This window comes from Symphalangus syndactylus, chromosome 16 (assembly GCF_028878055.3).
Source record: "Symphalangus syndactylus isolate Jambi chromosome 16, NHGRI_mSymSyn1-v2.1_pri, whole genome shotgun sequence".
NCBI lineage: Eukaryota > Metazoa > Chordata > Mammalia > Primates > Hylobatidae > Symphalangus > Symphalangus syndactylus.
Window position 1 is genome coordinate 63296374 of NC_072438.2, and position 12260 is coordinate 63308633.

A 12260-nucleotide genomic window follows, 5' to 3' on the forward strand; every position below is an offset into this window, starting at 1 on the left:
TGGGCTCCCATTTGTTCCAGGGCATGTCCATAAATGCTGTTCAAGAGTCAAGTCCTGAAATCGAGGACCCCAAGAACCCACTGTGGCTCTGCTGGCACCTAAGGTGCAAGACAAAATCCCCTTTGCTTTTCTCAGGAGTAAGGAATTTGCCCAGTAGCCACCACAGATGGTGATGTGCTGAGACTCACCTGAAGCCAGCAAGTCTTAGAGGCTCACCCAAAGCCCTTGATGTAGTACCTGGATATCACTGCTGTTTACTTGGGGTCCAAAGGCTCTTCATTTAGCAGGTGATGAATGCTGGCAGAACTACATCTCTTTCTTCAAGGCAGCAGGTTCCCTTCTGGCCCAGGGTGTGTCTAGAAATGCCATCTGGGAGCTAGGGCTGAAATAGGGACCTCATGACTCTGACTGGTGTCCTATCCTGCTGTGGCTGAGCTGGTATCCGAGATACAAGACAGACTCCTCTCAACTCTTCCCTTTCCTCACGATGAAGGAAGCGGTCTCTTTTGGAGCCTCAAACTGTGCAGCCTGAGGTTAGGGGAGGGATGATAACAGCACTCTTTTTGCTTCCTTGGATGATGTTTCTGTGTGTCATATTACCCCTCAGTTCACTGTCCCTGGGCTGAATTCAGCTATAGAACTTGCCTGAATTGCAGTCCTTATGGTTTAGACTGCCTTTTAAGTTTACTTGGAGACTCAGAGTACTGTAGCCCTCAGTAGTGAGGTTTGCAGGCAGTCAAGTTTGGACCACTGGGACCTGCAATTCTCCCTCTGGCTAGGGCTGTTTTAAATGCTCCCGTAGCAATCAAGCGTCAGCTGATTTTTGTCCAATTTTCATTTCTGTTGTAACAGGACAACGTGGAGTTCAATGCCTCACTATTGCTGTGTTCTTCCTCCACCAGTACCCAGAGTTATTCTCTGTACCAGGCCACTGCCGCCAGGGTAGGGAAGAGTGGCGTCAGCAATTCAGCACTGTTTTTTCTATCTCTTCAGAGCCTCTCTCAGTAATATGAACTTAAAACCCAGTACTATGAGTGTTCATCTGATTTTTGTTTCTTATGAAGGTGTTTTTTTTTTTTTTTTTTTTTTCTGTGTAGATAGTTATTAACTACTTGGTGTCCTTGCACGGAGGATGATTGGTGGAGCCTTCTATTCCACCCTCTTGCTCTTGCTCTGCCTGTCTCTCAGAAAGATTCTTAACATCTTTATTTGTCAGATATTAGAAAATTAAAACCACTATGAGATACCAGTGTACAACCACTCAAATGACTAATACTAAAAAGGCTGACGTTACCAAGCTTTGGTACCATGTGGAGTAACTAGAACTCTGATATATTGCTTGAGGAAATATAAAATGAGACAATCTTTTTGAGATATTTGTCAATTTCTTATAATGTAAAACAAATACTATTTACCCTAGCAATTCTACTCCTTGGACTTATGCAACAATAATGAAAGAGAAATATTTCCAGAAAAAATATTCAGCAATGAACAGTTTTGTTCAGAATAGTCAGCAATGGAAACCACCCAAATGCTCAAAAACAAATGAATGGTTAAATTAATTGTGATGTATGCAAATGATGGAATACTGTTGGAATATGATATAGCAACAAAAAGAAAAAACTACTGATACATACAACAACATAGGATGAATCTCAAAATATATACTCTAAGGAAAAGAAGCCAAACTGAAGAAAGTACATATTGTATATTTCATTTATATGGAATTATACAGAGATCAAAACTAACTTAGAGTGATATATAGCAGATTAGTGGTTGCCTGGATCTTGGGGTGGATAGGGGGAATTTGCTACAAAGGGTCACAAGGGATGACCTTTGTGGTGGAAATGTGCTATATCCTGATTGTGGTGGCAATGACTTGGATGCATACATTTTTCAAACTCACAGAATTGTATACTTAAAATGAATACATTTTATTGTCTGTACATTGTTCTTCAATAATAATTTAAAAAGGAATAAGTCAATGTAAAAAATTCTAGTTAACTGAAAGTTACCATATAAAATATATATGATGTGTATATTTTTAGAAATTTAGAAAATTTAAAACACAAATTCATCATAAAAATCATACTGACCATGATTTCCTTTTCTATGGGAGATCTTCTTTCACTTCCTGAAATTTCTGATGGTCACTATTACCAACATCAACAGCAGATGCGGTGTTGACTGACAGAATCCCCAGATGTATGACTATTTTGAGTAGTGGAAGTACACTGGAGCCTTTAGCTACAGTTGGTTATCTTTGTCCATATGCACAGAGGCTCTTCTCATGTTGGGATATTTGACTTCTATTGCAAAGAACACAGTACAGCTTACCTTGTGCTTTGTAAGTTAACATCTGTTGCTCAGAAATTCAGCTATGTCTTCTTATGCATCTGTGTTGGTATCTGGAGGAAGGAGGTATTCTGCTTAATTACTCTCACACTGCTAAATCTTACTTCCCAGTAGGGATTTGGAAAGCAAGGAAGTAGTAAAGAATGGTATTCATTTTGTGGTCTTTTCTAATGCCAGTATCTTGTAACATGGGGAGAAGCACTGAGGGCTGAAGTTTTTCAGTACGTTTTATTTCACAGAGATGTTCTATATCTCAAATCACTGGCACATCAATAGGCTTTAGCTGGTTTCTCTGTCTCCAGTATTTTCTGATCCAAGTCATTTTTACTTAGTTCCTCCAGTCTAATCATTCCAGTGGACTAAATCAGAGGCCTTCCTATCAACTAAAAAAAAAAAAAAATCAAGCAAGTAACTGTGATAGAAGTATATTTATCCATAAATTTTATGAGTATGCTTGTATATATGTAGAAATATTATAAATACATTTATATAAATTATAAAAGCATTACTATACTAATAAAGTATAAAATATGTTATTTTAAAACATATTTCTTACCGTAGTGTTATTATTCTCTTATGAACTGGTATTACAAAACATGATACATACATACGGTGAAGTTCATAGTTAATAGTAAAAGTGAATCCACATATCAAGTAGTCTTCTTGGTAGTTTAATATTATTTTGGTTGTCTTTCTATTAGCTAAAATTATAATACAGTAATATGACTAATGAAAAGCTCATAATAAAAGTATAAGTGTCAGTTTTAGTTTTCTTATTTATTTAATTGAATTATCTTTAGTCTGTCCCTTTTTATGAAAAAGAAAAAAACTTCTAAAACCACATGTCTATTTTGGGAGTGCTTGGATAATTAAACTCTGCAAGTCTAAAGTCTACTTAACCAGCCAGGATATTACAGCAAGTTGCAATGCAGCACAATCTGATCAAATGAATGAGGGTACCATTCAGGGCAGTGGAATTCTCACTGGTTTTAAAAATATCTTGAGTACTGAATATGGTATTTGGCTATCCTGGAGGTGACAGTGGCAGTACATATGTAAAATGATATTAATGCTTAACTTTTATTATTTTAAGATAAATATATAAATAAAAATAGAAGTGCACATGTTTTCCTTCCACATCCAGATCAATTGTCTTTAACTTCCACTGCCTAATTGTAAGTGCCTTGAACACAGCTGATGCTCAGTAAATGTCTGTTGAAAGAATGAAGGAATGCTATTTGGTATAAGGATGTATTTGTTTATGTCTATGCCTAACTTCCCTAATTAAATTATAAGACTCTTGAGGGCAAGGATTGTATGTATTTTTTTTTTTTTTTTTTTTTTTTTTTTTTTTTTTTTTTTTTTTTAGTTTCCAACTAGTCCACAGCAGGAAACTAAGGCAAAATTAGCCAGATGAAAATGTTCCCATTCTGTACCCTGTTTAGTGTGGCTCCCAAGAGCCATTTATCATTTAACCCATAAAGCAAGGCTACTTTTGTTTTAGTCTAGTTCTTTAAAAATTATTTGCATAAGCCCATGATATTAATAATCAATGATCACACATTTTCTCCTCTCTACCCCATGCTATGCAATAGTGCCTAAAAATCATTACCAAACTGTACTATAATTATTTATCTACGTCCATCACATATTAAGTTGTAAATTTATGAGGATGAGAACAATGCTTGTCTTACACTTAGCATAATAATAGCACTTATAGCAGGTGCTTGATAAATGTTTTACTGAATGAGCAATTCATTAGTTTAAAAATAAGAACATTTCTTTCCATCATGTAGGTAGACCATTTTACTTGAAGAAAACACTTACAAAATAGAATTAGTAGTACATATAATTTTTTACACAGAGAGACTAACTTACTTCCAGTTACTGGGGGCCTTTAATCAGAATGATGTAATTGCCTCAAGTCATTCATATCCCTTTACACATAAAGTCTAAAAAATTACAGAATACTTGCACTAATTTTCTCAACTATACTGTAATACTCGTATGACACTACATATTCAGATGATCTTAAGTAGTGTCCAAATATATTAGTTTTCTATTGTTGCATTAAATTACCACAAATATAGTGGCTTAAACAATACAAATTTTCTCACAGCTTCTGTAAATAAGGACTATGGATATGAATTAGCTGGGTCCTCTTCTCAGGATCATACCGGAATCAGAAATCAGAGTGCTGACCAAGACTGCAATCTCTTTTGAGGCTAAGATTCCTTTTGCAAGCTTGCTGGTTGTTCACAGAACATGGTTTCTTGAGTTGTAGGAGCTCAGACCTCAGCTCCTAGGGGCTACTTAGTGTTCACTATATTTTGAGGAAAACCTTTTCCCTTTCATCTTGGGTCCAGTGATTGGTGGCCTGCAAACTAACTGTCAATGGACAGATTAACAGATGAAAACACAAGGTTTATTTATACATGCATGGTATGCAGATGGGAGTGCTCAGTGAGGAGTAACTCCCTGAATAACCAGAAATAAAGGTTCATATACTAAACTTAACAAAAAGGTTAAGATTTTAATTGGAAAAATATGGAGTGGTCTACTGGGCTTTATGATGCTTATGGACAGCTACATTTGCACTTCCTGGTGATAAGGAGCAGTCTTTTTTTCAACCAGAAGGGGAGGCAATGGCAACTATATTTTCAGGAGGGTCTACATAAGTTTGAATAATATTTTTTCTGTTGCTGCTGATTGTTCAGATGCTTTCAGTTTAAATTGATGTTTATACCACTTTAGTGAGCTATTAATGACTTCCATTGCCATATGGCCTTCTCTACAACATTGCATTTTGCTCTGTTGCTGCTTGTTGCCTCTTTTAAGAGCTTGTCTGCTCAAGTCAGGCCCACTCAGGATAATCTCTCTTTGATTAACTAAGAGCCAACTGATTAGGGACCTTAATTACATGTTTTTAAAAATCTCATTTCTATATAATGTAACATAATCACAAGAACAATATGAAGTCATAGACCCTGCACTCAAGGGGAGGGATTATATAGGTCTTATCACCAGAAGAAGGATGTTTTGGGGGCAATCTTCCTACCATACCAAATGACAGGATGAGAAGTTAAGTCCAGTACTACTGGAAATCATAAAATATAGAAATGATTACACACATTCTACACTGATAAGCTAATAAAATTGATGCTATGTGCTAATTGGTTAGGCCAGATGATATCTCAGATCATCCAAAACAGTATGTGGAAAAGAGAAAGTCCGTTTGTGAATTCAAGAATATTTTTTAAACCATCTTTAAAATTTTTTCTCATACCTGATACAGTTTTCAAGCATAGAAACTTGCATATAACATAACCATAGTTAATTTCTCTTCTTTGAAATTCCAACTCCTCCTTTTAGCCAGTTGGGTCTATTGGCCACAAGTCCCCTCATTAACCACAAAGAGATGCTATGGCCTGTATTAGTTAACTATTGCTGTATAACCAATTACTCCCGAATGTAGTGTTGTAAAACAACACAGAGTTTCTGTGTACTTCTATGAATCAGGAATCTAAGCATTACTTAACTGAGTTCCCTGCTTCGGTCTCTCTCACAGGTCTCTCTCACAGGGCTGCAATCAATATCTCACTCATGCAGGATCTATTTCCAAGCTTACTCATTGGCCATTAACAGGATTCAGTTCCTTGAGAGCTGTTAGTCTAAAGACCTCTGCTCCCAGCTGGTTGTTGGCCAAGGGCCACTCCCATCTCTGTGTCACATGGGCCTCTCCAACATGGCAGTTCACTCATCGAAGCAAGGAAAAAAGTAACAAGACAGAAGTTATAACCTTTTGTAACCTAATCTCAGAAGTGGCATCCCATCGTGTTTGTCCTATGTAATTCATAAGAAGCAGGTCATAGGTTCAGCCCACACTCACAGAGGGGAGTATGAATTCAGAGGGGCAAGGATTGTTAGGCGCCATCTTAGAAGTGTGCTTCCCACAGTGCCTGAATGAGGGTACAATTTATCACACTGAGGAGAAACAGATTAAAGTGCTTATTTCCAAGAAATGAAATAAATAGTTGCTCTGATTACATTTATTTATTCAGAGCCAAAGCAACCAAGCTTGATGGGACAGGGTTTATAATGGGAGTGGTTAGCCCTTGTCTGAGGAGAGAGGGCAAATGGAACCTGAAGATGAGAAACTAAACTCAACATCAGAGGAGTGACATTAAATACCAGGTCCAAGGTATGAGTTTGAGACTGTGGATGAGAGAAGAATAAAAGCTCAGAAGCCCAGGAATACCAAATCAATGTAGAAGCAAAAAATCAGACCAGATATAGCAGAAAAGTTCAAGAACAAAGAGAACTCCTGGCTTTAAAGACATGAGGTTAGGCTTTTCCTCTCAATTATTGAATGGTTATGATGTCCTGCTGTATTTTTGCTTTACATTCAAACAAATAGAAAACTTACTGGTTCAGTGAAAATGTTGAAATTGGGAGGTAAATTATTCCAAATAAAATTATTCCAAATAAAATTAAAAGTCATCAAAATATTCATTTTTTTAGCCAACACTAGATTATATATTCCTTACAAAATGCATAGATACTGTTTTGTATCTATTGGTTTTATTTTCTTTTCTAATAATATTTACAGCGTGAAGCACCATTTTATACCAGGTGCTGTGGCTACACCTCAGAGTCATCTGGCTTAAAACACATGCTGGTGAAGCCACCATTGGCTTCTCCTTCTGACTGTTTATTTTTATTTTTAACATTCCCTTATTTTGACCTTAAGAAGTTACTTTCCATGAAGATCAACAAATCATGTACTCTAGAAAGTATAATATCCTTTCATAGTATTTTCAAAAGTGGTGATTTCCTTGCCTTTAGAATTTTATTTTTACAATTTTTTTACTTGCCACATAACCATGTGATAGAAAGGTGAAACTAAAGCCATATTGAAAACAAAGAACCACTCATTTCTAGTAAAAGAAATCTAGTTATACTTAATTCCCTTTTTGCCTGCCTCCAAGTATAATTTCTACTAGATTACAGAAGTAACAAATTACCTTCATCTACCTTTCCCTTCATGTGCCTGGAAACTAACTTTTTAAACTCTTATTTTGAGAGTTTAAATTTATTTTTAAATAAATGTATTTATTACCTCTCCTAATCTTAGATCATTTAATCATAATTCTTCTTAAACTTTCTTTCATTTCTGTCTTTAGACACACTTCTTTGTATATATTGAGCTTTAGCATCATTTACTTAGCTTTCACTTAAATTAGCAGTCAAATGAATAGCAAGTAATAAATCAGTATGCAGCAATTTAAATGCTTATTAAAAGTTGCCAATCAGAACCTAACTCCCAGCTTTTCTTATTCAGAAAGGACTGACATTTTCTTGCCACACCATCTACTAAAGATAAGGCATGCAGTTTCAGATTAAATTAAACATGGCATTTCTGTATATTTGGGTTATCTTTTATTGTTTTTGAAAAAGCAAATCATTCCAAGAACTTATCTAAATTTTAAAGGTTATGATTTTCAGGGTATCAAAATATTTTGCAAATTATTTTCTTTAACAACCTACCATGGTGTCTGAAATTTAGGCACTTGTGATTCTTAAGGGCTGTTAAAGCTGGATAGAGAGATACATAGATATATATACATAAATATAGAAATATACCTAGATATGGAATACAGACGTAGGTATATATTGCATCACTGAAAAAAATGCTTCAAATAGCTTATAAGACCAAGGCTTTCAAGTGTTGTATGGATAAACTTAAGGTTCTTGTGTGTGTTTGTGTGTATTTATATGTATGTGAGTTTTGGGTTGGGGAGTGAAAGAACTAGGAAAAGATATGCCTCAAGGAAGGGAAATCAGGAATGGGGCAACAAAGTGTACTCAGAGGAGGCCTGAGTATCAGATAGGGAATGATGGTACTAGGACAAGGTCATGAAACAGGAAAGGGTGTCAGAATTTAAAGCATATCTGCCCTCTATTGTATGAAATTTTTAGAATGTGTTAATTTAATTTTAGCTCTTCAGTGAGTTACGCCTAAGAATTAAAGGAGGCTTTAAGAAATAAAATGCAACCTTGAAATAACTTTTCTTTATTGGGTCCTAATAAAGAGTTTCAAATGGCACTCTCTATTTGTGACAAATCACACACATGTTCATTACTACATGTCTGGAGTCTTGAAATTTGCAACTGCCAAAAATAGTCGAATAAATAGTCCTTTTTCTTCCTAGGAAGAAATTCTTCTAAATTTAGAAGCCAATTCCCAAAAGAGTTTATGCTGTTGAGAGAAAATTTGTGAAGAAAAGAGTCTATTAGTTAATTTTTAAATGCTGTCAATTTTTAAATGCTGTTAATTTTTAAATGCTGTTGACTTGCAAGAACCGTTAATCATTTATTCAATATGTGAAAAGTACTTGACCTCATCTAAGTTTACAATTGCCCAAACATAAGGTCAGGAATGAAGTTAAATATGTCAGCATGGTACGGCCTTCTTGTCTTATTTCTCCTTTGCTCTATCACTTTGACCTCTTGTGCCTTCCGAAGTGAATGAGGTAACAATCCATATGCTGATTGCTTGTGAAAAGGGCATCTTTATTCATTGAGACAATCCTTCTAGGCTTAAAATTAACCCCAAATTAAGGAAAAGGGTAAGACTGCAAAGTATTTGGGTACTGGTGAGTCTTCATACATATTGCTTTATGAACGATCACTTAGGTCATCCATAAGGAAAGCCAATTCTAGTGATTGTATTACATTCTTGGTTCACAGAATAGATGATTATTTAAATTTTAAATTTAATAATAAGGAAATCTTCTAATTGTTTAATAACCAATTTGATCTATTGAAGTGTTCTGTGTCTTATGTCAATTTATATAAAGGACCCTCCTAAGGCATAAAAAATAACTAGTATTACATTCCTTAGTATTTCCTGTGGTTCATTTGAGGGAGAGGTATGGATATTGCGAGAGGGAAAGAAGTTGGGAAGGGCAAAGACCTGGAAATTAACCACACTATGCCTTGTTATTCTCCTAGGGTCTCATGATTCCTTCAGCTTCTACATTGATGAAGCCTCTCCAGTAGGTCCTGAGCAGCCAGAAACTGTCCAGAATTTTGTCTCTGTGTTTGGAACTGTGGCCAAAAAGCTCATGAGGAAATGGTTAGCCACTCAGACAATGAATTTTACTGGCCAGCTAGGAGCTGGAATTCGTTATTTTGATCTTCGAATTTCCACCAAGCCCAGAGACCCCGACAATGAACTCTATTTTGCTCATGGTTTGTTCAGTGCCAAAGTCAATGAAGGCCTTGAGGAGATCAATGCATTCCTCACAGATCACCATAAGGAGGTAGTGTTCTTGGACTTCAACCACTTTTATGGGATGCAGAAATATCACCATGAAAAACTGGTCCAAATGCTGAAAGACATCTATGGAAATAAAATGTGCCCAGCGATTTTTGCCCAGGAAGTTAGTTTAAAGTACCTGTGGGAGAAGGACTATCAAGTGCTGGTCTTCTACCATAGTCCAGTGGCTCTGGAAGTGCCCTTTCTCTGGCCTGGGCAGATGATGCCAGCACCCTGGGCCAACACCACAGACCCTGAGAAACTGATCCAGTTCCTTCAAGCATCCATCACTGAGAGAAGAAAGAAGGGATCGTTTTTTATATCTCAGGTGGTGCTGACCCCCAAAGCTAGCACTGTGGTCAAAGGGGTGGCAAGTGGCCTCAGAGAAACAATCACAGAAAGGTAAGTGTCTTTAAAATGTCAGGGGGGGAACCTCAAACAATTTAACTTGAATTCATAGAGCTCATAACTGATAAAGCTAAAATTATACCTATGCATATTAGGTCCCTAGGGCTGCAATAACAAAGTGCCACTAACTGGGTATCTTAAAACAATAAAAATATATTATCTCACAGTTCTGAAACCTAGAAGTCTGAAATCAGTGTCAGCAGGGTTGCTTCCTTCTGAGGACTCTAAAAGAGAATCTGTTTCATGCCTCTCTCCTAGGTTCTGGTGGTGGCTGGCAAGCCTGAGTGCTACTTGGCTTATACATGCATCACTCCAGTCTCTGTCTCCTTTTTCTCATGCCATTTTCTCATGTGTCTCTGTGTTTTCCTTTGCTTATAAGGATACCAGGCATATTGAATTAGGGCCTGCTCTAATAACCTCATCTTAATTACTTCTGCAAGGAACCAATTTCCAAATAAGGTCATACTCACAGGTAGCAGGGGTTAGGACTTTAACATGCCTTTTTGTGGACCACAGATCAACCCATAACACCATATATTTTGACTCCATGTCTAGTTATCTTTTCATAGCACCCTTTTTCACATTTGTGTAGTGCTTTATAGATTGCAATATCCTTTCTCTACCATTTGCAGAGTCTTTTAATATCCCTAGTTCCATTTGAAATGCATAACAACACTGAGAAGTAGATATTGTCTTACAGATTTAAAAAATGAGGTTCAAAGAAGTGATATATTTTTCCTAAGACCCCTTCAACAGTGAATGATAACACAGATACTCAAACTCTATTCTCAAACTATATCCTATGCCTTTTATACTACATACGCAGCCTTATAAAGAATGGTTACCCCAAGAAAGTGGTCACTTCATTGGTCAAACCCAGCCAAACATGTAGGATATTCATTACTTGTGAGGTATAATTTGAGCAATCACAGTTTTTCCTGCGAGTGTGACACAACATGCTGAATTGTACATATTTATTCTTTTGAGTTAAAATATTAAACAACGCAAACATCATCTGAAGAAAGAACATAAATCCTTATCAGATCTCTTATTTTTATCTTTCATTGACATTTTGAATTATGCTAAAGAGACAGAGCATGAATGTTTTGCTTGGACTCAAGGTCTTTGTGGACAAAGACAAAAGATGAAGAGAAAAGATTAGGCAGTGAAAATAGTATGTGTGACCTTGTGGTATAGCATATAGGATGGGGAATGAAAGGAGATAAAGCTTGGAGTGATGCAAGAACACATTTTCCAGAAATCTTTTAACCAGGCTACAGAGAACCTCATCCTGTGAGCAACGGGGAGCTAGATAATAAAGTTTAAAAGTAGCATGACTTGACATGATCTGTGTTTTATGTAATAATTGACGCAGCCTGGAGGATTGATGGAATGGTTTCAGCAAGGTAATGCAAGCTACACTGGGGAAGCGAAAAACCACAGAAGGGGATAATACGCAAGCAATGAAAATGAAAATGATTCAGTGACTACTTCGCTATGTGGTATGAATGAGAGAAAAGAGTTCAGGATAAGCAGGACAGGTAATGGAAGCATTCACAGAGTCAGGAAACAAAGATACAGGTAATTGGGAGGAAGTGGGGAAGGTACCATCAGGGTCATGCTGAATTTAAAGTGTGAGTAAGGCATTCAAGTAGATGTGGCTAATTGATCATTAGAAATATAGGCCAACTAATTTGGGGGTTGTTGGCATTTCTCGGTGGTGAAAACTCCAAGTCATTGGAGTGGAAATGTTCCTCCACACAAAATCATAACTTACTTCTGTTACTCAGAATGGTCCATTAGCCGGGACTGCTCTGTCCCTTAAAATTTAAATAACATTACCAACCATTCATTTTACACTCTATGAAAGTGCATGGCTTTCTCTATGATTTCTGCTAATGTCTGCATTTCTTATATTTGTATGGTAGGGCCCTTTCTACTACTGGATTATATCATTTTATGGCTTAATTATCCCACGCAGTCTGTCCATGTCCCATTCTGAGACATGAAACTTGCTTCATGTTCATTTCCACAATGTTTTTTAGATTTTACTGAAGATCCGAAGAGGCCAGGAATGGCTTATGATCACAACAATGTACATAATTTAAATTTTAGACTTGTCTTTAATTACAAATCTTCTGCCCTGGGATAACAGCCCCTGACAACATCTATAACA

At 36.5% G+C, this 12260-nt stretch overlaps 1 protein-coding gene across 1 annotated transcript in view; it reads left to right on the top strand.

Annotated features, from left to right (window-relative positions):
* The window catches only part of PLCXD3 (phosphatidylinositol specific phospholipase C X domain containing 3), a 190196-nt gene that overhangs the window by 113406 nt on the left and 64530 nt on the right, over positions 1 to 12260 (top strand). Inside the window, exon 2 of the mRNA XM_055245526.2 lies at positions 9370 to 10078. Within this exon, the coding sequence (XP_055101501.1) occupies positions 9370 to 10078 (709 nt within the window). The remainder of the gene's footprint in view (positions 1 to 9369; positions 10079 to 12260) is intronic.